The 26510-nt window shown below is 43.7% G+C and overlaps 1 protein-coding gene across 1 annotated transcript in view; it reads right to left on the bottom strand.

The window, feature by feature from the left end:
• The window catches only part of LOC139008877 (cytochrome P450 3A12-like), a 42936-nt gene extending 21345 nt beyond the window's left edge, over positions 1 to 21591 (bottom strand). Inside the window, exons 1-7 of the mRNA XM_070412616.1 lie at positions 21418 to 21591; positions 17286 to 17379; positions 15650 to 15702; positions 11601 to 11700; positions 5120 to 5233; positions 4782 to 4870; positions 3063 to 3211 (exon numbers count right to left, since the gene is read on the bottom strand). Coding sequence (XP_070268717.1) covers positions 3063 to 3211; positions 4782 to 4870; positions 5120 to 5233; positions 11601 to 11700; positions 15650 to 15702; positions 17286 to 17379; positions 21418 to 21488 — 670 coding nt within the window. The 5' untranslated portion in view covers positions 21489 to 21591. The remainder of the gene's footprint in view (positions 1 to 3062; positions 3212 to 4781; positions 4871 to 5119; positions 5234 to 11600; positions 11701 to 15649; positions 15703 to 17285; positions 17380 to 21417) is intronic.
• Between the last annotated feature and the right edge of the window lie 4919 nt (positions 21592 to 26510).

Raw genomic sequence — 26510 nt, 5'->3', positions numbered from 1 at the left:
TACGGAGACTCGAGCGCGCGGAAAGAAGCTGGTACCTGAGGACCTGGCTTTCTTTTTGAATCGGGAGGGAGTCACAAGCTCCCGACTGTTCTGAACTCCAGTTCCGGGAAGTCTCTGGGGACCCAGGCCTCATACGGGGAGAAACTGGACTGTCTGGCAGTGGGCAGAACTCGGAACTTGAGGGCGGCTTTCCCTCAGAGGTGCTTGCAGCAATTACCGGGACACTGAGACGCGGAGCCCCTTAGGGCAGGGCTGAGGATCAGCCATAGCTGCTTGCTCCACCCTGTTGATTGCCTGAGACCGCACCCCACCCAGGCTGCGGCAGAGGATTTTGCATATGAATGCCCTGACCCTTTGCAATCTGAAAATTACCTAACAAATTGCAGCTGGGCCAGACAGACCCAGAACTTCCAAGAGAAGGCCCAAGGCCCCACAGCAGCTTGCATTGCTTCACAGCTGGGCCTCATCTGGGCACCTCCAAACCCCAAAAAAGGAAGGGGAATCTGCAGATCTCTTCGTAGCTCCTGCTGGGTAGCCTCAGGCAGAGGCTAAATTAGCACCTCCTTAGATCCAAGAGCCAGTGTACCCAGTGGTCAAAGTGGGACCATCCAATTACAACTTCTCAGATCCATAAGGGACATACTCAAAGGGCAGACTCAGTGAGCACCAAAGCCAGACTGAAGCAAGTCTTGCCCCAGAGGGGTGTCTTCAACACAGAAGTTCTCCCACTACAGACACAGCTGATTCTCATGCCAATTGGCCTGGAGGTCAATTCCTCCCAGTGATACCTACAACAATCAAGGCTTAATTACAACAAGACTGTGCACAAAGCCCACAAGGGAGTGCACCAAGAGTGTCCACCTCAGGTAATTGGGGAGGTTGAGCCACTGGGGCCTATAGGTCATCTAGCACAGAAAGCCACTCTATCAACACAGGGAAGCAGCCAAAATGTGGAGACAAAGAAACAGGTCACAAATGACAGAAATGGAGGAAAGCAAACGACTGGATATAGAGTTCAAAACCACGGTTATAAGGTTTTTCAAGAATTTTCTGGAAACCGCCGATAAATTTAGTGAGGCCCTGGAGGATATGAAAAAAGACCAACTAGAAATTAAGCATACACTGACTGAAATAAAGAATAATATACAGAGATCCCACAGCAGACAAGAGGATCCCAAGAATCAAATCAAAGATTTGAAATACGAAGAAACAAAAAAATACCCAACTGGAAAAGCAAAAAGAAAAAAGAATCCAAAAATATGAAGATAGTGTAAGGAGCCTCTGGGACATCTTCAAGGGTACCAACATCTGAATTATAGAGGTGTCAGAAGAAGAGAAAGGGCAAGATATTGAAAACCTATTTGAAGAAATCATGACAGAAAACTTCCCCTACCTGGTGAAAGAAATAGACTTACAAGTCCAGGAAGCGCAGAGAACCCCAAACAAAAGGAATCCAAAGAGGACCACACCAAGACACATCATCATTAAAATGCCAAGAGCAAAAGACAAAGAGAGAATCTTAAAAGCAGCAAGAGAAAGAAACTCAGTTACCTACAAGGGAATACCCATACGACTGTCAGCTGATTTCTCAACAGAAACTTTGCAGGCCAGAAGGGAGTGGCAAGAAATATTCAAAGTGATGAATGCCAAGAACCTACAACCAAGAGTACTTTATCCAGCAAAGCTATCATTCAGAATTGAAGGTCAGATAAAGAGCTTCACAGATAAGGAAAAGCTAAAGGAGTTCATCACCACCAAACCAGTATTATATGAAATGCTGAAAGGTATCCTTTAAGAAGAGGAAGAAGAAGAAAAAGGTAAAGATACAAATTATGAACAACAAATACACATCTATTAACAAGTGAATCTAAAAATCAAGTGAATAAATAATCTGATGAACAGAATAAACGTGCTTATAATAGAATCAGGGGCATACAAAGGGAGTGGACTAACTATTCTTGCGGGGGAAAGGGGTTGGGGATGTGGGAAGAGACTGGACAAAAATCGTGCACCTATGGATGAGGACAGTGGGGGTGGGGGGTGAGGGCAGAGGGTGGGAGGGGAACCGGGTGGAGGGGAGCTATGGGGGGGAAAAAGAGGAACAACTGTAATAATCTGAACAATAAAGATTTAATTATTTAATAAATAAATAAATAAATAAAAATAAATAAATGTAAAAAAATAAAATAAAAATAGAAATACCATAGGGGGAGTGGGTAGGGGCTGGGAGGAGAAGGACAAAGGGTGTGTGGAATGGGAAATATCTATAATACTATCAACAATAAAATATATATGTATACACACACACACACAATAAAGGTTAAAAAAATTTTAAAGTACCATATATCTAAATTGACAAAAATGTTCTAATGATTAATATAATGATGGCTGTATATATCTCTGAACAACTTATACATATTACAAAGTAATTACCAATTAAGTTTAATTAACATAAATTACCTCACATAGTTTAAAAATTTTTTTCTATCCATGTAAATGAGAACTTTAAGAATCTACACTCTTGTTTATCTTATAACTGAAATTCTGTACCTTTTGAGCACCTTCATCTAATTCCCCCATCCTCAAATCCTGCCTCTGATAACCACAAATCATTTCTTGTTTTTCTGTGAGTTTGGGTAATTTTTTAGATTTCATATATAAGTAATATCATACAGTATTTGACTTCCTCTGACTTATTTCACTTAGCATAATATCCTCAAAGTCCATTGATATTGTTGCAAAAGCTAGGATTTCCTTCCTTTTTATGGCTGAATAGTATCCATTCTATCTATGCCACATATTTTATCCATTTACCTGTCAACAGACACTAGATGGTAAAAATGATGGAACTGATCTTTTAAATGGATGAATTTTATAGTCTGTGAATTATATCTCAAATGAGCTTCTATAAAAAAAAAGAGATAAGAGAAGGTTGGAGGGAAGGAGGGAGGGAGGGAGGGAGGGAGGGAGAGAGAGAGAGAGAGAGAGAGAGAGAGAGAGAGAGAGAGAGAAGGGAAAGGAGGTAGGAAATGAAGGAGAAAGAAAAATAGTAGTCCACGTACTTATGCAGAGAACGTATGGATCGAAGAAACTAAATTTTAAGAGCTTCTGGATATGTTCCACAAAGGGATCTTGTGGGTTGTTCAGGGAGTCGATGTTCACTCCAAATGATGTGCCAGTAATCACATCCATGCTGTAGGCCCCAAACACGCTGAGTAGAGAAATAAAGACATAGAAATTTAAAATCAGCACCTCTTTACTATCCTTATCCAACACATACAATAGGAAGGACATGTAAATTCATATACCCAGACAAAGACAGGTAAAGGGCCACACAACTGTCAAAACCATCGGCTGGATCATCTAAAGAATCTATGCTCCTGTCACAGTCAATCATGAGGTGTTTATCAGATGCCAGTCATGCAACTGGCCCTGAGCTGGGTTATGGGGACACCAAGGCAAGTTAGACCCACCTGTGAGCAATAGGAGATCAGTCAGAGGGAAGGAGACCCATAATCAGGCAAATTACAGTAGTGTGTTTTGAGTCTGGACAATAGTAGCCATACTGTGCTTGAGCAGGACCAAGGGTAGGTAATGACTCTTCCCAGTGGAGTCAAGAAAGGTGACATTGATCTGGGTCTTGCCTCACCACAGTGTCTATACTCAGAGCTGATTCTGCTTCAGCACATGACAGAACAGCAGCACCCTGGTCTGAGTTGCCAGGAATGCCATCGCTCCTTCTCTGCACTCCTGCTAAAGCTCCTGAGAGACCCACTGTCCTCAAGTCCAGTGATCTCAAGTTGCCTTTAGGGCACATGCATTTCTGTAAAATTTAAGAAATAAGAATGTTCCTAGTTTAAGAAATAACAATAAAAATATCACTCCAGAATCGATTTGGGGGAATCCCATAGGTAAGTGATCATATGTCTCCAGTTTTCCCAGATCAGTCCCACTTTACTCTGTTGTTCCTACATAGTTAAAAGTATCTTACTTTAGATAATAAATGGCATGCTTTCCCTACCCATAGTCTATACAGGACCTTCTTTAATTTGAGACTAAAGAAAGGAGAAGTGGTGGGAAGGTTTAATATTTCATATTTTGCTGATATCCTCACCAAGAACATGAAGGCGTTTAAGTTGTCCCAAGTTCCACATTGTAACTTCCCAGCCCCACCCACTGCCCACCAATATGTACCAGTGCCTTACCCTGCTACTATTTCAAACTCTCTACACCAGTAATGGTGAACCTATGACACACGTGTCAGAGGTGACATGCGAACTCATTTTTTTGGTTGATTTTTCTTTGTTAAATGGCATTTAAAAATATAAAATAAATATCAAAAATGTAAGTCTTTGTTTTACTACGGTTGCAAATATCAAAAAATTTCTATATGTGACACGGCACCAGAGTTAAGTTAGGGTTTTTCAAAATGCTGACACGCCAAGCTCAAAAGGTTCACCATCACTGCTCTACACTGAAAACTTTGGTACAATCATGTTTCTACTTTCTAAACTATGTATTTTTGTCTTCAAGAATATCCAAGGTGACAACTAAGCAGACAAATTAATCCTGGTTCATGTACACAGGAGAAGATCTTTCTCTCCTGGCTGCCCTGCTTTTTGGAGGAGCCACATCCTCTTGGGTAGCCCATTGGAGTTCTAACACCACACACCCACTTCTGTCTGGTCATTACAGTAATTCAGTGGGAATTGGGCTCTGGCAGGCAGCCTGGGGGGTCTTGGAGCAGAGCTCCAAATCCCAGCAGCTGGCCTCCTACTTACTCTTTCAAGGTGATGGGCTTGCCTTTCTCTGCTTCCTTCCTCAGGTTGCTGACCAACACATCTGCATACTGGCCAATGATGGGGAACATCTAGACACAAAATACAACACCATTCAAAGTTAACTATGAAGACTCAAGACCTAGCTTTCTTAAGCATGGAGCAGTAAGTGCTATCTTATAATGAATCTTATAATGTCAATTCTAGGATATAAAGATAAAAGACCATTATTAGGAAGCTCAAATTCAGCAGGCTACCCTTGGAAAGAAACGATCTTACTTTCTACCTGTCCCCAGATATATTATTTAAGTTTCAAATTAAGTATCCTCTTATACTCTTACCTCCCTGAGCTTTCCACTGGTGAAGGTTGGAGACAGCAATGTTCGTATTCTCTTCCAAGTTTCATCCTCAGCTATAGAGATGGCACTTTTCATAAATCCCACTGGACCAACGGCCTAGAGTTTAAAGCAAAGGACATTTTGCCCTGTGTAAGTTTTGGAGTTCTCAACAGTTGAAGAAAATTTGTTAAGCGGGCATCAATTATTCAACAAATATTTTGTGACTGTCTAGTTAATTGCAGGCCCTACGCTAGATATTCAATAAATACTTATCCCAATGCCTAGCATTTCATGAAGGTGCAGGAGACATCCAGTCACTTGATGTGGTTTCCAGCCTTTATATTCCAATCTCTTTCTCAAGGCAAATGACCCATGTGTTGAAGGAACTGCTCTTCCAGGAGAATAGATAGGAACAAGACCTAGTACATCCTTCAGAGCTGTGCAGGATAGAAAGGAATTCTTGACAGATAGACAGATAGCTTTAGCAAACTGTTTGCTGCCTCAGACCAGCTCTATCTTTACTTATATCTACAGCTTGAGAAACTTGAAAAGGGGATGTTTAATATGATAGCTTTTAAATAAAATAGTAGTTAACACTTAAAAGATAAGAAATCTATTTGCTATTCTTAAACATGGAAATCCCTTTCCCTTACATTTTCTCACCAGTGATAGAAGAAAAAAATGTAATTATATTTCTCAGGTTGAGATTGACCTATCAGACCAACCTGCTTGACTCATTTCTTCCATTTTTCCAACACTTCGTTTTGTTCTAAAATGTATATTCCCAATACACATTCATGATATTTTTTTTTTAATTAAATCTTTATTGTTCAGATTATTACATTTGTTCCTCTTTTTTCCCCCCATAACTCCCCTCCTTCCAGCTCCCACCCCACCCTCCACCCTCACTCCCCACCCACTGTGTTCATCCATAGGTGCATGATTTTTGTCCAGTCACTTCCCGCATCTCCCACACCCCTTTTTCCCCCAAGAATAGTCAGTCTATTCCCTTTCTATGTCCCTGATTCTATTATAATCACCAGTTCATTCTGTACATCAGGTTATTTATTCACTTGATTCTTAGATTCATTTGTTGATAGATGCATGTTTGTTGTTCATAATTTGTATCTTTACCTTTTTCTTCTTCTTCCTCTTCTTAAAGGATACCTTTCAGCATTTCATATAATACTGGTTTGGCGGTGATGAACTCCTTTAGCTTTTCCTTATCTGTGAAGCTCTTTATCTGACCTTCAATTCTGAATGATAGCTTTGCTGGATAAAGTAATCTTGGTTGTAGGTTCTTGGTATTCAGCACTTTGAAAATTTCTTGCCATTCCCTTCTGGCCTGCAAAGTTTCTGTTGAGAAATCAGCTGACAGTCGTATGGGTATTCCCTTGTAGGTAATTGAGCCTCTTTCTCTTGCTGCTTTTAAGATTTTCTCTTTGTCTTTTGCTCTTGGCATTTTAATGATGATGTGTCTTGGTGTGGTCCTCTTTGGATTCCTTTTGTTTGGGGTTCTCTTCGCTTCTTGGACCTGTAAGTCCATTTCTTTCACCAGGTGGGGGAAGTTTTCTGCCATTATTTCTTGAAATAGGTTTTCAATATCTTGCTGTCTCTCATCTTCTGGCACTCCAATGACTCTGATATTAGACCGCTTAAAGCTGTCCCAGAGGCTCCTTACACTATCTTCACACTTTCGGATTCTTTTTTCATTTTGCTTTTCCAATTGGGTGTTTTTTGTCGAATCTTTGGTTTGATTATTGTACTCCTCTGGTCTGCTATTGGGTATAATATTCTTTATTTCAGTCCGTGTATGCTTACTTTCTAATTTCTTTATCGTAGCATCGAGGGTCTCATTAGTTTTCGTGAGGTTCTGCACAAATTTATGGCAAGCCCTCAAAATTGCGATTCTTAGCTCCATATCCTCCATTTCTGTCATGTTTTTTTGTCTCCGCATCTTTTATGCTTTCTTGGTGCACCCCCTTGTGGTCTCTGTGCGCAGTCTTGTTCTAGCCAAGCCTTAATTGTTGTAGTTAACACTAGAGGGATTTGACCCTCAGGCCGACTGGCTATAGGAATCAGCTGTGCGGAAAACGTCTGTCTTCTGGGGAGGCGCTAATCCAGCCTTTGCCTGAGGCGATCGGCAAATGGCTGTGCGCGGGCTTTGGGCGGGGCGGGATCAACAGGGCGGGCGGAGGGAGCAGTTATGGCCACGCTCAGTCCCGTTCCCAGAGGCTCTGCTTCTCAGAACCCCGGCAGCCGCTGCAAACCTCGGAGAGAAAGCTGCCCTCAGGTTCCAACTGATGCCGGGTAATCCCGCTTCTCCCGTTTGAGTCTGGGTCCCTAGAGACTCGTCCGGATCTGGAGCCCAGAGTCTGAGACTCACTCCCGACAGAAAACGACAACCGCGCCCTCAGCCACCAGCCCGCTTTCGCGCGCACCTCGGTACCTTTGTATTTTCCACACTGCGCCGCCTCTGAGCCTCGATTTGCTGTTCTCTTTCCTTCTAGTTGTAGAGTCTCTCTTCAGCCAGCCTTCCTGTGGTTCTGGGTGATGTCCGTTCAGTCTTTTAGTTGTATTTTTGAAATGGTTGTTTGCGGCAGCGGTCTCCGGTGTTTACCTACGCCGCCATCTTGGTCGACTCTCATGATATTTTTTTTAAAAAACCTCACCAACTAGAAAAAGGGAAACTTCCTCAACTTGATAAAGAGCATCTACTAAACCTAAAGGTAACATCACATGAATGAGATAAGCCTGGAGTAACATCACCTGTTGGAGTAGGAGACTCCTGCCTCCATTGCCCGCCCCCAGAAAAAAAAACAGTTACCCACACACAAAAATAGGTCTAAGAGAGCTCAGGAGTTCACTCAAGAAAATCAGCAACAGAATGGAGCAAAAAAATCCCTGAGAATAACTGTATAAAGTGGATAGGGAAAATAGTCTTATTTTGTCTGCATCATCTCATCCCCCAGGCTGGTGCTGCTCAGTGCCAAGAGGGAAGTTCCCAGCCTGGGAGACTTCCCCTTGCTGAGAAAAGAGAAATAGGGTGAGTGATAATTTTCCCCAGCCTTTCAGGGCATTGTACAAATTATCTGATTTGGGATAGATGAGAAGTCCAGAGATAGTTAAGAACACAGAAGAGCAAGAACTACCAGTATCAGCCATGTGGCATGAGTGACCACGATTTTTTGTGTCCAGCTCTGCAGAAGACCCCAGTAGCCTTTGAGGCTGAGGAAACAACTGGGCACAGATGCTGTGAAACCCCTGGAAATGTTACTGCTGACAGTCCCACGGGTTTTCACACTCACAGATTCCAGGAGCCTGAATCCTGCCCAACCACACTCCACCCCGACCAGTGCTGCCCCAACTCGTGCCACCACTGAGCAGGATCTGTGCCAGCAGACAGCCCTGGCCTCTGTGGCTGGGCATGTGTATAACACTAGCCCAGTCCCCTGCAGATTCTCAGGTGCCTAGAGCCAGCTCTGACTATTAGTGGACTACATTGACACATATGCCCACAGCTAATCCCTGCAGCCACACACCTGCACACTTTCAGCCTCCACTCCATCACCAGCTCCCACTGCCCTGCATGTCTTAGGTAGCTGCTATAGCTACATGAGTATACACTGACTGCCCAGGCACTCTAATCTATTTGTGTGCCCACAGCTGGCCCCAACCCCTGCCACTGGAACAGGATCTCACCATTGGACGTGTGTGCCTGCAGTTAGCCCCAAGAATTTGCAAACCACTAAATTTGGCTGCCACTGTTGCCTGTCCCAGTCCCTCATCACCGGACCTCTTGATGCTGTTGAAAACCCCAACCGCCCTTGCAGCCACAATGGAACAAACACAGCTCTTGCTGTCAAGGATCATATAGTTGGTTATGTTGTGAACCCCTGCTACCTGGCCAATGTTGCCCATGAGACCTGGAGCCACTACACACCCCCAGGTGGCATCCTGCATCACTAGACCAAGGGTTACTCCAGTGTGCCCCAACCCATAAGTAAAGGTCTTTCCTTATTAAAGGTACTTTGTAAAGTCTGCAAGAAGTGACTGCTTCTTCAAATGCACAGACACCATTGCAAAACTACAGTAACCACAAAGAATCAGGGAAACATGACTCCACCAAAGGAACCCAATAAACTTCTAGTAACAGACCCCAAAGAAATGAGATCACAAATGGCTTTAACAAGGTATTAAAAATACTTGTCCTACCAAGAGGGGTATCTTGGCTGTGGAGATCCCCCTAAGGAGTGAGGGGTCCCAGCACCACATCAGGCCCCCCAGCCCAGGGTCCCCGTGCTGGGGAGAGAAAATCCTCATAATTTCTGGCTGTAAAACCCAGCAGGGATTGAGGCTGAGAGGGATGGAGGCTGCTGGAGTCCCAGGCAGTTTCTCTTAAAGGATCTATGCAGGAACTAACTCAAACTCCCTCTGAGTTCCAGCACATAGGCAGCAGAAACCAGAAGAGAAAAAAGAAAAAAGAATCCAAAAAATATGAAGATAGTGTAAGGAGCCTCTGGGACAACTTCAAGTATACCAACATCCAAATTATGGGGGTACCAGAAGAAGAGAGAGAGCGAGACATTGAAAACCTATTTGAAGAAATAATGACAGAAATCTTCCCCTACCTGGTGAAAGAAATAGACTTATAAGTCCAGGAAGTGCAGAGAACCACAAACAAGAGGAATCCAAAGAGGACCACACCAAGACACCTCATAATTAAAATGCCAAGAGCAGAAGACAAAGAGAGAATCTTAAAATCAGCAAGAGAAAAACAGTTAGTTACCTACAAGGGAGTGCCCATATGACTGTCAGCTGATTGCTCAACAGAAACTGTGCAGGCTAGAAGGGAGTGGCAAGAAATATTCAAAGTGACAAATAGCAAGTACCTACAACCAAGATTACTCTACCCAGCAAAGATATCATTTAGAATTGAAGGTCAGATAAAGAGCTTCACAGACAAGAAAAAGCTAAAGGAGTTCATCACCACCAAACCAATATTATATGAAATGCTGAAAGGTATCCTTTAAGAAGAGGAAGAAGAAGAAAAAGGTAAAGATAAAAAATACGAACAACAAAGTGACAACAAATACATATCTATCAAAAATTGAATCTAAAAATCAAATGAATAAAAAATCTGATGAACAGAATAAACTGGTGGATGGAATAGAATCAGGGGCATAGAAATGGAACAGACTGATAGTTCTCAGAGGGAAAGGGGTGTGGGGGATGCGAGAAGAGATTAGACAAAGATCTTATATGCATGTATGCATTACCTATGGATACAGACAATAGGGTGGCGAGGGCCTGGGGTGGGGTGGGAACTGGGTCGAGGGGAGCTATGGGGGCGGAGGAAGAGGGACATCTGTAATAATCTCAACAATAAAGATTTTTTAAAAAGAATATCAAAAAAAAGATAAGCTACACACTATGACTATAAAAGAATAGAAAGAGAAAGCCTTATGGAGATGGAACAGTTATGTATATTCATTTATGGCAGTAGTTACACAAATCTACACACATGATAAATTTTATAAGAAATGCACAAATGAGTGCACATAAAATTATGAAATCGGAATAACCTCTATAGATATAACACTGATGTCAATTTCCTGCTTTGACATTGTACTATAGTTATATGGGATACTAGAGGCCCAGTGCATGAAAATTTGTGCATGCAGGGGGGGTCCCTCAGCCAGCCTGTGCCCTCTTGCAGTCTGGGAGCCCTCAGGAGATGTCTGACCGGGCAGGCCAATCAGGGGACGGCGCAGCCAGTGAGCGGCTGGCCCCGTCCCCCATCACCTTGCTGCTGCCACTGCTGGTGGACTCCCTCTGCAGTAGGCAACTGGGCAGGCTGATCAGGGGATGGCACCACAGGCAAGCCGCCCCCCCACCACTGTCCCCTCCTTCTGCCCACTGGCACATGCCTTAGCTGGCCTGGTACCACCTGCTTGCCAGCCCCGCCCCCTGCTGACTGGTCATTCCACTGTTCAGTCAATTTGCATATTACGATTTTATTATATAGGACTAGAGGCCCAGTGCATGAAATTCATGCACCGGGGGTGGGGGGGTGGTCCCTCAGCCCAGCCTGCACCCTCGGACATCCCTCTCACAATCCGGGACTGCTGTCTCCTAACCATCCACCTGCCTGCCTGCCTGATTGCCACTAACTACCTTCCCCTGCTGGCCTGATCGCCCCTAACTGCCCTCCCCTGCCGGCATGATCGCCCCTAACTGCCTCTGCCTTGGCCCCTGCCACCATGGTTTTGTCCGGAAGGAAGGCAGGACAACCGGAAGATGTCTGGTTGACCTGGTCTAATTAACATACCACCCTTTTATTAGTATAGATTACTATTGGGGGAAACAGAGTGAAAAAGGGATATTCCCGCATTTTTTATAACTTCCTGTTAATTTATTATTATTTCACTATGAAACTTTATAAATAAATAACAATTTAATTTTTAAAAGAATAGATACCTACCCGCCGATTTGTGAAGACAGAATAACATTCTTTTACTAGGACTGTTTTGATCACTTCTAGATCAGTGATTGCCAACACAGGCTGCCGACCATCATAGAACCTATGTCAGGAAAAACAGAGCTGATTAAATTGAACAAGCCAGTTTCTGCAGCTGGAGCCACAACTGGAAGTCTAGACTTCCATTCTAATGCTACATCATTCATATTCCTAGAGATCATTGTTAGAAATAACATTAGAACATTTAAATCCAGGTGGTGTGTAAATGGGAATTTCTTATATCATTCTTTAAAATTTTTGTATATTTAAAATATTTCATTATCAAAAAGGAAATTAGTAAATAGATGAAGGCAGATAAATTACCTGGCAACAGAAAAAAATATGTAGAGCCCACCTACTCAGTTACTTAAAAATATACTTTGGAAGTTATATAAAAACTAGGGGCCCAGTGCACGAATTCGTGCACCTTTAAAGGAACTGTGGGCTGCAAGGCTGTGGTGGGCACAGGAGCAGGTCTCGGCTCATCCACCATGCCCCTGCCCAGCCCCTCCTACTGTGGCCCCAGTCCCTCTGCTGGCAGCCCTGCTCCCACGCACTGACAGCGCCGACCCCGCTAGCACCCACTGATGGCGTGGAGCAATTAGGGCCAGCACCAGCAGCGGGTGCAAGTGGGGCTGTGCCGTCAGCGGGTTCGAGTGGTGGCTGCTGCCTCGATCACCCCTCAGGAGCAGGGAGAGGTAAAGAAGCCCTCAGGGGTGATCAGGGCCCACAGCTGCTGCTCACACCTGCTGACAGCACCGAGCAATTGGGACTGGTGCCAGGCACTGACAGCAGGTGCAAGCAGGGGCATCGCAGGCAGCAGGTGCCCCTCAGGAGCAGGGTGAGGTGGAGAAGCCCTCAGGGCGATCGGGGCTGGAAGCCACTGCTCACATCTGCTGATGGCACCGAACAATCGAGGCCGGCTCTGACACCAGCAGCAGGTTCGAGTGCCTGGTGGGACCATGGTGCATGGGAGCAAAGAATTTTCAGTAACCACCAGAGGCTCGCCCCAATGACAGCGACCAGCGCCCCACCTTGGTCTGGCGCCCCCGCTCACCTGCTCCACCATCCACCACGGCTGATGCCCACCATGTTCTGTGTGCGCCCCCTGGTGGTCAGACCACATCATAGCAACCAGTTGTTCACTTGCTCTCTTGTTCAGCCGTTCGGTCTATTTGCATATTAGGATTAGAGGCCCGGTGCACAAATTCATGCATGGGTGGGGTCCCTCAGTCTAGCCGGCAATTGGGGCCGATCGGGGCCGTCTCACCCAATCCCAATCCCAATCAGGGCCGATCGGGGCCGGCCGGCCAGGGGGAGGGACCACGGGAGGTTGGCTATGGGAGCACACTGACCACTAGGGGGTAGCTCCTACGTTAAGCATTGCCCCCTGGTGGTCAGTGTGCATCATAGTGACCAGTCAACCAGTCATTCGGTCGACCGGACATAACGGTCTCTTAGGCTTTTATAATGTAGAGATAGATATAAAAATGCATATGACATACTATTAGATGAAAAGTGTAGACATAGCCCTAGATGGTTTGGCTCAGTGGATAGAGCATCAGCCCATGGACTGAGCAGTCCTGAGTTCATTTCTGCCCAGTGGCACATACCAAAGTTGCAGGCTCAATCCCCAGCCCTAGTCAGGGTGCATGCAGAAGGCAACCAATTGATGTGTCTCTCTCACATCGATGTTTCCCCCTTTCTGTCTCTCTCCCTCCCTTCCAATCTCTAAAAATCAATGGAAAAATTCCTCAGAAAAAGAAAAGTGTAAACATACTGATAACAAATATGTAAAAATGTGTTCCCAAATAATAATGACTTGGAATGCACAAAAAGATATAGTAGGAATATGAATGATTTCTTTGCCCTATATTCTAAAATTTGTTTACAATTGCTTAAAGGAAATATTTTAACTATTAAAGAGAAGTCCTTGGTAGAATCAAATTTGGAAATATTTAAAACAAAGGACAAAAAAATCAATCAATCAATCAAAGGACAAAGAGAATAAAAAAGACAAAAGAGCGTGTACAATTTAGTTAAAAGTATTTTCTTTCCATTACTTATATTTATTGTATATGTGGGTCCTAAGTGGGCCTCAGGCCCCATGTAGGAGACATCAGCCAGCAGCAGGACAAGCCACTTTTAACACACACACCACACAAAGCTGACTCTTTCTGGGATACATCCCAATCTGGCCATCTCCTGGCTGGTTTACTATAAGTTGAATTACATGAGGTCTACTATAAGTTTAGTAACACTGTCCTCTAGCATTTTATTTTTTACTATAAATCATTTCATTAACTAGAATATAATGGGAAATTTTCCACAAGTCTTACCTATTCTTTCTTTGACTCCCTCAGAGGACTTTCTAACGGTTTTGTGATCCATATAAAAATGGATGAGGACCCCTGCACTTAATTCCGCCCATTTCCAAAAAATCTTCTGAAGCTCAGAAGGCGTAAGTGGGTGTCAAGTACATTGAGTGTTGAAGCAGTGATATAAGTAATTGCGGCGGCACTTAGATTGGTCAGATTGATTGACTATATTTCTTGGATGATTCCCTTCTCCCCATCGTGTTTTTCAAAAACACCTGGGTGGAGAGACACAAGGTTTTGGGTAACCCTCTACATTTATGACCTCACACCAGCCTTAGAGTTTGTTACAATACAGGCAACATTCAGATTCTTGGGCCCCAGCCCTGACACTACGGATTCGGTGTTGCTGGGCCCTAAGTGTGCATGTTTAACACACTCTCCAAGCTGGTTCTTATACACAGCCAAGCATGAGAACCACTTTCTTTCTTTAGAGGACGACATGCAGACCTCACAAGTGGTCAATGTTGGGAGGGCAGTTGGAGCTGGGCCAGTGGTGACCCAGTGCTGTGTGTTCCCTCTACTCCATCACGTAGCCTTTCTGGACCCTGCCAACTCAGTAGAACCTTATGGTTTCTGAGGATTTGAAAGGGGATGAAACAGTACTGAGAAGCAAAGCCTTCCCCCCTTTGCTTCTAGGACACAAACACCATGTAAAGCCTCTCCTGCGGCTCTCACCACACCTCCAGCAGCTTCAAATGAGAACAGCCGCTGCAACTGACTGAAACCACTTTGTAAAATCCTTAAGTCCATCAGCCCACCAGGAAGCAGAATGGTTTGGAAATATTCTATCTCTTCAAAGTCAGTAGAATATGGTAGATAAAGCAATACTTGTATAAACTAAACTTCTATTGAGAAGTCTTGGTTTAAACATTGTTTTAAACCCAAACTCCAAACTTGTGGAGGAAGTAAAAACAAAGCCAAGCAGATATGGTTTCCCATTCTGTTTACCTAAACCCACAGCTTTTTCAAAAGTATATAACAAATCCAAATTTGAAATTAAAGAGTTGGGCTTTTATTAATAGTCAATTATGGTCTAGCTGGTGTGGCTCAGTGGTTGAGCATCAACTTATGCACCAAGAGCTGGTTGGTTCGATTCCCCCGGTCAGGGCACATGCCCAGTTGTGGCCTGATCCCAGTAAGAGGTGTGCAGAAGGCAGCCAATCAATGATTCTATCTCATCAATATTTCTATCTCTCTGTTCCTTTCCTTTCTTTTCTCTCTCTAAAATCAATAAGGACAAAAATTTTTTAAATAACATAAAACTATGGTTTATAATGTTTTTAAAGTCAATTATGTAGGGTTATGATGGAAATATATTAGAAGGGTCTGAAGTTATGCATTTCATGCAATTAAAGGAGACTGAATGGAGGAAAAATAGAGATGAGGGGAATAATGAGACACTGGACAGAAAGTGATGCCAGGAGTCCCTAGGCCATCAAAGTCAGGAGAGTATGATAACCTGCAACTCCCCATCTTGATTCCGAATGCAGCCTGGACACCTGGTGACATCTGGGGTCCTAGAGGACAAGCCTCTAAAAGCTTTACAATAGGCTTTGAGCTGAGATTGTCCTCCACACCAGGGAGGCCCTCATCATAACAGCAAGTCTATCCAATGGGAGTTTCCCAAATACTCACCCCCACATGTTTCCATACTTTTTAAAACAGTCCATGTCAAAATCCCATATACCCTGCAAGGAGAAACAAAATTAGATTATTAACCTAAATGTACTGAACTCTACCTCTAAAATCTCATAACCCCAGAATTATTACCTCCATAGCCACTCCAGAAGTGAAGCTGAGGGAGAGTAAGAGCGCCCTGCACACTCTTTGACCTCCTGGTCAAGCATCCTTTTCATTTATCTCATGAGCCCTCTCTAGAATCCCAGCAGAACTAAGAAGTTTAAGACACCAGGGACCTCTTTTAGTCTAGCAGATTTAAACACATCTAAGGCATATTTGCTGAGTGAGAAGTGAGTGACTGAATGAATGGCAAAGTGACTCACTCCCCAATTTTCCAGCTCAACACGGAAAAGATGGGGAGATGTCACCACTCCAGAAGGACAGAGCAAATTAAAATACCTTCTCTGTGCTTTCACTTCTATAATTAAAAAACACATCCTGTGGCTAAGTTTCAGTTGTGATATTTTATGTTTTAATTATGCAAAGGAAGTTCCAGAAATGTGGGTCTTGGGGTGCATCTTCAAGGAGTTGATCTGGGAAAGGTGGAAAGGAAATTGCCTTTTCAGAGGCAAAAAGTATGGGATTTTTTAACTCAATGAGGCCCTGAAGAACTCAGCTTGGAAAATTAGAATCTGAGAATCTGGTCTACAGGAAACAAAATCTGATGCAGAACACAGTTTGCATGTAAGGCTCTGCCTGCTGGCTTTATGGACATGAGCTCATAACCTTCCATGTAGGGGTCAAGCCCTGGGCAAAGCATCAGGGCTAGATCAACCACAAACACTTTGCCAAAATTCACAATCCTTATGTCACTGAGGTCATTCTATTCAGATAAAATAAATGCTCAATAATTTTGTCCAAACATCTCCTTTCTAGTAATTTTGTGTAAGCAAATATCTGAAGTCCATAGATAAACACCATCTTACCTCAGTTATATCCACTCCCTCTCAGATTCAGCCATAGGGTGCCTCCTTTGAGGGCAGAGAAGTAAAGCAAACAGCTCTTGTTCCATCTCTCAAATCCCCAAAGACGTCATGGGGAGCAAAGGGTGGGTTAGAACCATGGGAATAACTATCAGTTCTCTAGAGAATTCAAGTATTTATGTGCAAATTACTTGGTGACTACTTGGGTGCCTAATGCTCTGAGGTTTCAAAGCTATCCAAGAGGAGTCAAGAAAAGGCTACCTAGAGCGTATCCTGTGAGCAGGAAAGTCTGACTCTAGCACATCCGACTTCATGGGGCACTACCAGGCATCCCTTCATGCTTTTCTCCTAATCCTAAGTATGGTTATGTCTTCCTGGGAACCTGCACCTCCCAGAAAGAAAATGCTCCTCACGATGCTCACACGTTGGGACAAGGCGCGAGCTGGATCAGCTGAGAGCTCTGCTGCCCCACTGAGCCAACCCCTGAGGCTCCTGACAGCGGACACTGACCCTGGGGTAAACCTGGCCTGCGCAGGGCGGGGCCTATGGTGCCCTTCTGGAAAGTGTGAGACCTCAGAACTTCCTCCTGAGCAAGGCCCTTTTACTAGGGAACTCAGCTGAGATTTGGAACCATAAGAAGCAAAAGAAGAAGCGCAAACAGCACTCACCTTGCGGTAGCCCAGAACAGTTCCCATAAAAGGTAGGGGTGTCGGCCCAGGGATTCCCAGTTTCTTAAAAAGTCCATGTGTATAGGTCCCATATCTATAAAGTGAAAGAGAAAGCCAGGTTACAGAAGTATGGATTAGGTCCTGGGGCTGGCCAGCACTGACTCAGAACTGCAACAGTCAAGCGAGGGAGTGAACGTGTAGGTGATAAGTAGTAACAACAACTCCCACAGCAATAATTACATTCACTGATCACCTCTTTTCCCACTTCTGCTGTGAGATTCAGAGAAAGTAATGGTGATTAGATAAAATCAGTTGAACTTTCCTTGGACCCAACCCCAGAATGAATACTTGACAAATGTTTCCAAAGGAGAGTGCTCCTAAGAGGCTGAGGCTGGAATGTTTTCCAGGAGATTCACTCATGGCTATTTAGTAAGTTTGTTTGTTCATAATGTTGGAGATTCTAATTCTAGGTAGAAAAAGGGAAAATAATTTCTGCTCCAATGATGATATTTTGCTTAACTTCATCCACTCAGTAACTGAGAGTTACTGCAAGCCTACTGAGGCATTGTTCTTACAGTCTGCTCAGTCACATTTATGCTTTTTCTTCCCCCTATGCCCTGACCCTGTTTTAAGCTCTGATTCCTCTTAAATATATCATCATAAAGAGGCCTTAGAATAGCCACAGTGCAGGCTATTTCTATAGAATTAAAATTGTGTTCAGGGCTTTCACTGGCATCACAGAAATGTGAGTGCCTTTCAGCTACACCCAAGTCTCTGTTGTCAGGCAATTTGATTGGCTTGAGCTCTAGAGAAGGGTGTTGACCCCTATGTTTCCTGAATGAAACTGTATAAAGGAACCTATGAGTAAAGGCTCAATTTCCAAGCCATTCTTCCCCTCACTGCATTTGTTTCTTCACCCTGTGATGCTCACCTGCTAAGCACAGTGCCAGGCTCACTCATTTTATCAAGATGGCCAGTCAGAAAGCAGTTAGTTTACTGCTTCTGGGTCAACTACCTCAAAATTGAGGCCGGTGCTAACTATGGTAGGCCTGCCTGCATTTGATCTTTCATGTGTCATGTGTGGAGTTTCACAACTGAGGGTTCTGAATCCTTGCAAGCCTTCCCACTCCAGTATTACTAAGAGATGGAAGAGTGGAGGATGAAGAGAGGCTGAGGAAAGAGGCCGCTGGCAACCATTTTAAGGATGAAGTTGCTAGGCCTACAAGTCTCACCTCATAGAGGCAAATTAGAAAAGTATGGCTGGAAAGTAGGCTCTGTATAATGGTTCAACATGCCCTAGAAGCACTTTCGGCTAAAAGGCAGCCTTCCAAACTTCAGTACCTTCCTGTTGACAGTGAAAGATGTGCTATACAACATAAAGTAAGTACCCATGAAATGTTCCAGAAAGTCAAATTAAAACCTCGTTCCTCTTCTTTGGAGGTTAACCTTTAAGAAAGCATAGGTTGCCGAAACCGGTTTGGCTCAGTGGATGGAGCGTCGGCCTGCAGACTGAAAGGTCCCAGGTTCGATCCCAGTCAAGGGCATGTACCTGGGTTGCGGGCACATCCCCAGTAGGAGGTGTGCAGGAGGCAGCTGATCGATGTTTCTAACTTTCTATCTCTCTCCCTTCCTCTCTGTAAAAAATCAATAAAATATATTTTTTTTAAAAAAAGTATAGGTTTCTAACATTGTGTACAATTTTAATAATCTATAACATTGGATGAAAAAAAGCTAAAAAACATTGCATAAAAGGACCTGTGCTGAAGGACAGCAGAGGTACTTCAGTCAAACCCTAATAGGTATTTGGATACCTTCCTCCAGAAAGTTGGTGCAATTATGTGCACTCACTTTAAAACCTAGGGTACCCTTGGTTAGTCCCACCCGAGTCCCTTCCTTTGCCATGACAGTCATGGCAAATCAATTAAACCCATTTCTGCTTCTGAACTCTCAGCATGTTACATGAACTCTCAAGTGAGGCCAAGCAATTGAATGAGTCAGCAACATTGATCCCACTGAGTGATCTAGTCTAGAGTCTAAACTCACATGGTCCCATAACAACGCATTGGGTGAGCTGGGTGAATTCCTTGGTTTCTTTTCAACTTCCATCTTTTTGGTAGAGAAATGCTGCTTTGGGTTCAAAGAAAGGGGCTAACAATAAAAACAATCATTTTTATTGCCCTTCATCGTGTTGCCATAAGAGGACACCGTCTACTCTATAGCTACTGACGCATGGCTGTCCCAGTGTCTTCTAAGGCTACAGTGTTGTTTATCCAGTGGTGCCAGTCACTAGATTCTAGTGACTGACCCATTGCCACACAGACCACACAGTGTGACTTCGATGGTGCCCTGTCTCCAGATTTCAAGCAGATGAGATGCCTACACTGTTGCCCTCTTAATGACCTACTGCAGGCCCAGGACCTGGCGTATCTGGGGAAAATGTTCTCCCACTCCATCCAGAATGCCTCTCTTATCATCACTGGCTCACAATCTTGCTTACCTGAACTGTGAGATTAAAATAACTGGTTAGGCAAGTATATTTTAAAACATACAGATAATCTATGTTATAGAAGTATATATTTGTACAATGGACTCATATTCCTGACATTATTCTAGTAGGGTGAAGTTATTTACATACTTTTGTGGACATAAATCCTGAACCAACAGCCTCTTTTATCCTACAGAAAGAACATGCTGGAAATAGTCTTAGTAAAAAACAAATCTAATATTAAATAGAATTAAATTAAACATTATCAATTAATCTTAAAATGTTATCAGAGAGAAAATATGTTGCCACAATAAACTGTATTTATAATATTTCTTTCATAGAATTGAAACAAAGTATATATTTTCTATGTCCATGTCATCATGATTTCTTACTCTTAATGAAAGAGAAATTGAGATAGAGGTCAAATGGGACATAGAGGGATCGGTCCTTCCCTACCCACATGTCCAAAATGACTTCTCACTCAACCTGTTTCATGATGCCAGGAATCTCATGCTTGAAATTAATTCCTCTGCTAGATGGTTTGATTCATCCTCCTGCACTGTAAGTTAAGGGGAAAAAATTTTAAACCCAAATTTGCTTTTGGGCTCGTGCCTTTGCAGGCAGTTAGCAGATTTCATATTGGGAGAAATAAATCTCTATAATGATGCCAACCCTCCCCCAAAGACTAGAAGAAAAAGGTGAAAGAAAAGAATACAGTTTCAAGATTTCTGCTAAATTCCTTCTGCTCTAAACTTTTCTCATTTAGGGGTAATAGTTCTGCCAGTTACAAGGTGTGGGAATTGAGTATTAGGAGGCGAGTTTTAGGGGAGAGACAGAATAGAGGAAAGAGCTAGTCTGAAGAGAAGGGGGGAAGTCTCCAGGCCCCCCCCCCCCAGTCTGGGGTGCACCCTCGTACATGGTGTAAATTATACCAGGCAGTGGGAGGGAGGAAGCAGGTACAAACCTAGTGACACAAGGGCCATTCCTTGTACACATCTCTAGCAGCAGACACAGAACTGGAAAGGTGAAGATAATGAGACAAAACCCCAGGCCACTCCCTCCTGCCTCCAGGACCCCTGGAGCTGGGAAAGGGACAAGGACAGAAGCCGGTTGTTTTTAATCTGCCTCAGCTGAATTCTGGTTAATACTGTCTAGGTCCATGGTCGACAAACTGTGGCTCTCGAGCCACATACGGCTCTTTGGCCCCTTGAGTGTGGCTCTTCCTAAGCCTTAGGAATACCCTAATTAAGTTAATAACAATGTACCTACCTATATAGTTTAAGTTTAAAAAATTTGGCTCTCAAAAGAAATTTCAATCGTACTGTTGATATTTGGCTCTGTTGACTAATGAGTTTGCCGACCACTGGTAGGTCTACCCAAACTGTCAATTAGAAAATCACCCCCAAGGAGCAAGTAATGTCCCCAAACACTCTGGTCTACAGAAATTGAGAGTTGGAGGCAAATGGGACATTAATTACCCTTTCAACAGATCAGGGTGAGAGCAATAATGATCCCGTTGGTGTTTGTAGCCCCCACCGTTTAAGCAACTTCCCCGGTTGGATCTTTAAACCAAATAAGGCAGAGAGGGGCCTGATGAGCTCCCCAAGGCCAAGATTACAGAGGCCATGAGCCTGGACAGTAACTCACAGATAGAGGAGCACCAGGCTGGTAGCCAGGAGAACCCAGGTTCCTGTGGAAAAGCTTGGGATCAGGTCCATGGCCACTTTTGTTCAAGGTTCTCTCCTCTTGAGTTTTCCTGTCAGCAAGCCTTGTGTGTTACGCTCTGCCAGCCAGCCCGTGCGTGTGTGTGTGTGCGAAGCTTCCTGCCCCTCCCCTCCCAGCTGTGATTCAGCCCGACTGGAACGTTTACAGCTGAGAAAGTGGGCGAGGCTAGAGCAGCAAGCACTTAAAGGGCCCTCTGTGCTCCAACTGCAGATGCCCGCTCCACCTTGAAAGTCGGCAAAGCATCAGGGACACTCCCACTTTGACCACCCTTGAGTTCATATTCTGTGGGAAATCAATGAACTACTCACTCCGTTTTACCAGTAAGCCCAAATGTTACAGAAAACTCAAGTAAAGCCACTGGTCTTAAACCTTTAAACTGCCCTGGACTCCATGGCTGCCTGAACTAAAAAATACTTGAAATCCTTCAAACAATCTAGGTCAGCGGTTCCCAACCTGTGGGTCGCGACCCCTTTGGAGGTCGAACGACCCTTTCACAGGGGTCGCCTAAGACCATCCTGCATATCAGGTATTTACATTACGATTCATAACAGTAGCAACATTACAGCTATGAAGTAGCAACGAAAATAATTTTATGGTTGGGTCACAACATGAGGAACTGTATTTAAAGGTCCAGAAGGTTGAGAACCACTGATCTAGGTCTACAGATCTTTACCCATGCAGTTTTCTCCCCCGGTACCCCCTTGACGACTCCTATTCACCCTTCAAAACCTAGCTCAGACAAATTCTGCTCTGTTAAAGTCTTCATAGCCAACGTCCCTGAACAGATACAATCACTTCTTCCTCTTGGTAACCTCTAGTCTCTGCAGACAATTCTATTATTGTCCTCTATCCTCTGGCACCATTGTTGGTCTCCACACCAAGTTCCCTTATCAAATTGAGGTCTTATGAAGGACACAGTCTGGTATTAATCACCATTATATCACCAGTCCTTAGCAAAACACTTTACGCATAGTGTGTATTGAGAAATGTTGACAGAGTTGAGTTGGTAGAAGTGGTATTGCTAGGTCTTCTGCATGTCCTTTCCCTGTGGCCCTTTGGTGACCACTCATCTTACTAGATGCTTAATACAACAAGAGGACCTGGCTCTGCCTCCGCCATTATTATTGCACATTCAGGCTGATCCATCAGAATTTTGTTGATGAGGAGCTCCCAAAGGAAAGGCAGGACATGGATGAGATGGAGATGGCTACACCATGCTTATCAATTCATCCTGCTTCCTGTCCCACCCCCTGCCCCCAGAGGGTCCTGCAGTAGACAGGGAGTTAGACAAATTCATGACCAAAGAATGGCTCCCTCTCTCTCTGAAAGACCACAAGTTCAAGACCAATGGGTGTGAAGAGGAGAACAGCAGCCAGATGGCCACCACTGACATGACAAATGTCATACCTTAGCCAACACTGACATGACAAAATGTCACACTATGGGCAGCACACATAGCATGCAAGACTTCAAAGAGCTTTGAATGAGCTTTTTTTTCTGGGACAAAGAAGGTTAGAGCAGATGGCTTCCTGCTTTGAGCAGTGGGGGATTTTTTTTTTATGGGCACTGAGGAGCTGATAGGAGACAGCTTGTAATACTAGTCCGTGTCACCTGATGGGAGAGATGCAAGTACTGTGCATCTATAAATTCCACTTGCTCCTTATCATCACTCAGACCCATGTTCTGTGTCTGCTTGGCCTGAGAAACCAAGAAGTATGTCAACAACAAAACCTTAAAGGTTCCCAAAAATCAAAGAAGCAGGAGACATTTAAGCTGTGTTTGTGCACTTCCTTCTCTCTTTATCCTTTCTCACTTTCAGCCCTTCTGCAGAAAGTGACACTCTTCTGTCACCAATTCTTTAGGTCCCTCTAGCCCAGTGGTTCTCAACCTTCCTAATGCCACGACCCTTTAATACAGTTCCTTATGTTGTGGTGACCCTCAACCATAAAATTATTTCCGTTGCTACTTCATAACTGTAATGTTGCTACTATTATGAATCGTAATGTAAATATCTGATATGCAGGATGTAGTTAGGCAACCCCTGTGAAAGGGTCGTTCGACCTCCAAAGGGGTCACGACCCACAGGTTGGGAACCGCTGCCTAGCCAGAAATTCTCCAAGGTTGCATAAAACTGGTCTGAGTAAGTGGATGTCTCATTGGTAAAATGCGGAAAGTCCCAACTATCTCACCCACTTCCTTTTATTTATTTGGAAGCTTGTCATGCAGCCTGAAATTTCTACCATCACAGTTTGTCATCTTAGAGTTAAATTTTGCTCCAGGAGGCACCTGTTAAATTCCATAGATCCCACTGGAAAGTGTACTGTATGAATACATTTATCTGTCTGTGTATTGATTCAAGGCCAAAGTGTGTGAATGTTATGTGTAATTATATCATCAGGCTGTGGGCTACAAGCCATATAGTCCCCATCCTTGAGAGCATCCTCCCACTGGAGGGAGAAAGACAAATAACTGTGTGCAGAATGTGGCATACCTCTGGAATCTCTGAGATAATAGAGATTATCTCTGAGATAACAGACAGGTAGGAAGAAGGGGCTGTAAGCTGGAATATTTTATAAAGGACAAACATGAAAGGTTGGAGGATGATCCTGAGGAAAGGTAGAATTAATATATTACCTCAATGTACGGTTTAAGAAGTTCTTTCATGTCTCTCTTAATTGACCCTCATGACAACCCTGTAAGATAAGTAATGTTGTATTATTTTAATTCCCACTTTACAGATGTGGAAACAAAAGCTCAGGATGGAGGAGAGTCTTTCCCAAGAAATTAAACTATGAATCCAGGGCATGGAGCCAGGTCTTGTGATTCCAAATTGTACAGTGGCATGCTGGCTCCAATTCCAGGGACCTCCAGAAACAACTTAGCAGGTTCCATGGGATGACCTCTCCTTCCACACCGCCCAGCACACTTCCACTGTAGTTGCAAACATAGTACAGAGCTGGTTGTGACCCAAAAATGACATGCACATCCTTGTATACATTACTAAGTTGTGTTTTCACTGAACTGGTCTCAGCAGAAAAAAGATGTTGCAAATAATTCTGACATATCACAATCAGAATTTTCTAGGTTTCCAGGAAAGCAGAAAGTAAAAGGTGACAAAAGCAATGAATGAAAGGTAGGCAAATTTCAGAAGACCACGTGGAAGGGAATTAATAAAATAGGAAGTGTTAAAAGAAGCAAAAGATAAGCATCTCAGAATATGTTGCAAAAGGGGATAAAGTCTTTATGGTCTAACTAACCTAATCATTGATATAACCTCCTAAGGTGTTTTGTCTGACACTAGGCTGGCCTCATCCAGGAAATCCTCTACTAGGCCACCAGAAGAGCCTTGTAAAACTTGGATCTTGTAACATTTCACTCTTGCTCAAATCCACCAACAGCTCCCATCATCCACAAGATAAAATTTAAAGGCCTCAGGAAATAAAAAATATATATAACAAAAACTATAGCATCCCATAGAAATATAGGAAAGTAGAGTTAACTAATTGACTCCAAAAGAGCAATAAAGAGATGGAAAATGGAAGACAAAAAATAAAAAAACTAACCATTCTAGGAGTTTCACCATCTGTCCAGTAGGAGAATCAGAACAAAATAATAGAAAAAATAATTCAAGAAAATTTCTCAGAGCCAAAGGGTGGGAATCTCCAGATTACAAGATCAATATTTAGCACTGCCCAAAATAGTAGCCCCTAGTCACATGGCTGGTCAAATATAAGTATAAATTAATTAAAATTAAATGAAATCAGAAATGCAGTTCCTCAGTGTTCAATAGCCTCACGTGGCTGGTGGCTACCATATTGGACAACGGAGATGGAGAACATCTGCATCAGTGCAGAAAGGTCAATTGAACAGCTCTGTCCTTGAATAATGGATGGAATCAGGGCACCAAGTCACATTATAATAAAATGTCAGAACAACAGGGACAAAAAGAAGATTCCCAAAAGCTTGCGGAAAGGGTAAGGGGAGCAGAAAATAGGTCTCATACAAAGGCTTAAAATTTAGAAAGGCGCCCTAACCGGTTTGGCTCAGTAGATAGAGCGTCGGCCTTCAGACTGAAGGGTCCCAGATTCAATTCTGGTCAAGGGCATGTACCTTGGTTGCGGGCACATCCCCAGTAGGGGGTGCGCAGGAAGCAGCTGATCGATGTTTCTAACTCTCTCTATTCCTCTCTGTAAAAAATCAATAAAATATATTTTTACAAAAAAATTAGGTTTCATGAATTTGGAGTCTCACCTCTCCTATAAAAAAAAAAGAAAGAAAATGTTTGTGGATCTAAACAGAAGCCTGGACAAGAGCCTCCTTGCTGACCTTGACTAGCCATGTGTTTGAGTTCCAAATGAACCTCCTAACAGCAGGTGTTAGAAAATCCCCAAATGTTTGGCGGAATGACCTATGAGAATGGAAAAGTGGGCCTCAAATCCTCACCTCACCCTAGACCTTGCAGGCGACTGCTCCCTTCCCTGGTTCTACAGAGGGTCCTCACGGGTCCGCTGCTGCATTTGTGGCTCTGTCAGGCCTGGGAGTCTTCCCTGCTGACCTGGACCTTTCTCACTGGCACCCAGGCCCCAGCCTCACCCTCCACGCAGCCTTGATGAGAGTGCATGCTCACTGCGGTGGGGAGGTCCCTTCAGTCTTCCTGTGACTGCCACATGCAGGTCTATAGGCTGTCTCCTCAGGTCCTATTACAGGCGGAATTGTGTCTCCTCCCCCTGCCCCCAAAATCCTTATGTTGAAGTCCCAACTCCTAGTACCTCAAAATATGACTGCAGCTGGAGAAAGAGCCTTTAAAGCAGGAATTAAGGTTAAGTGAGGTCATATGGGTGGGAACTAACACAACAGGACTGGCATCCTTAAAGAAGAGGCAATTAGTACACAGACAGATACAGAGGGGAGACCATGTGAAGAAACTGGGAGAAGACAGCTATCTGCAAGCCAATCAGAGATCTCAGAAGGCATCAACTTTCCAACAGCTTGATCTTGACTTCAATCCTCTGAAC

Source organism: Myotis yumanensis, unplaced genomic scaffold (genome assembly GCF_028538775.1).
Source record: "Myotis yumanensis isolate MYYU_CA2020_CCGP unplaced genomic scaffold, mMyoYum1.0.hap1 SCAF_4, whole genome shotgun sequence".
In the NCBI taxonomy this organism is placed as follows: domain Eukaryota; kingdom Metazoa; phylum Chordata; class Mammalia; order Chiroptera; family Vespertilionidae; genus Myotis; species Myotis yumanensis.
This window is presented reverse-complemented; position numbering and strand designations above follow the sequence as displayed.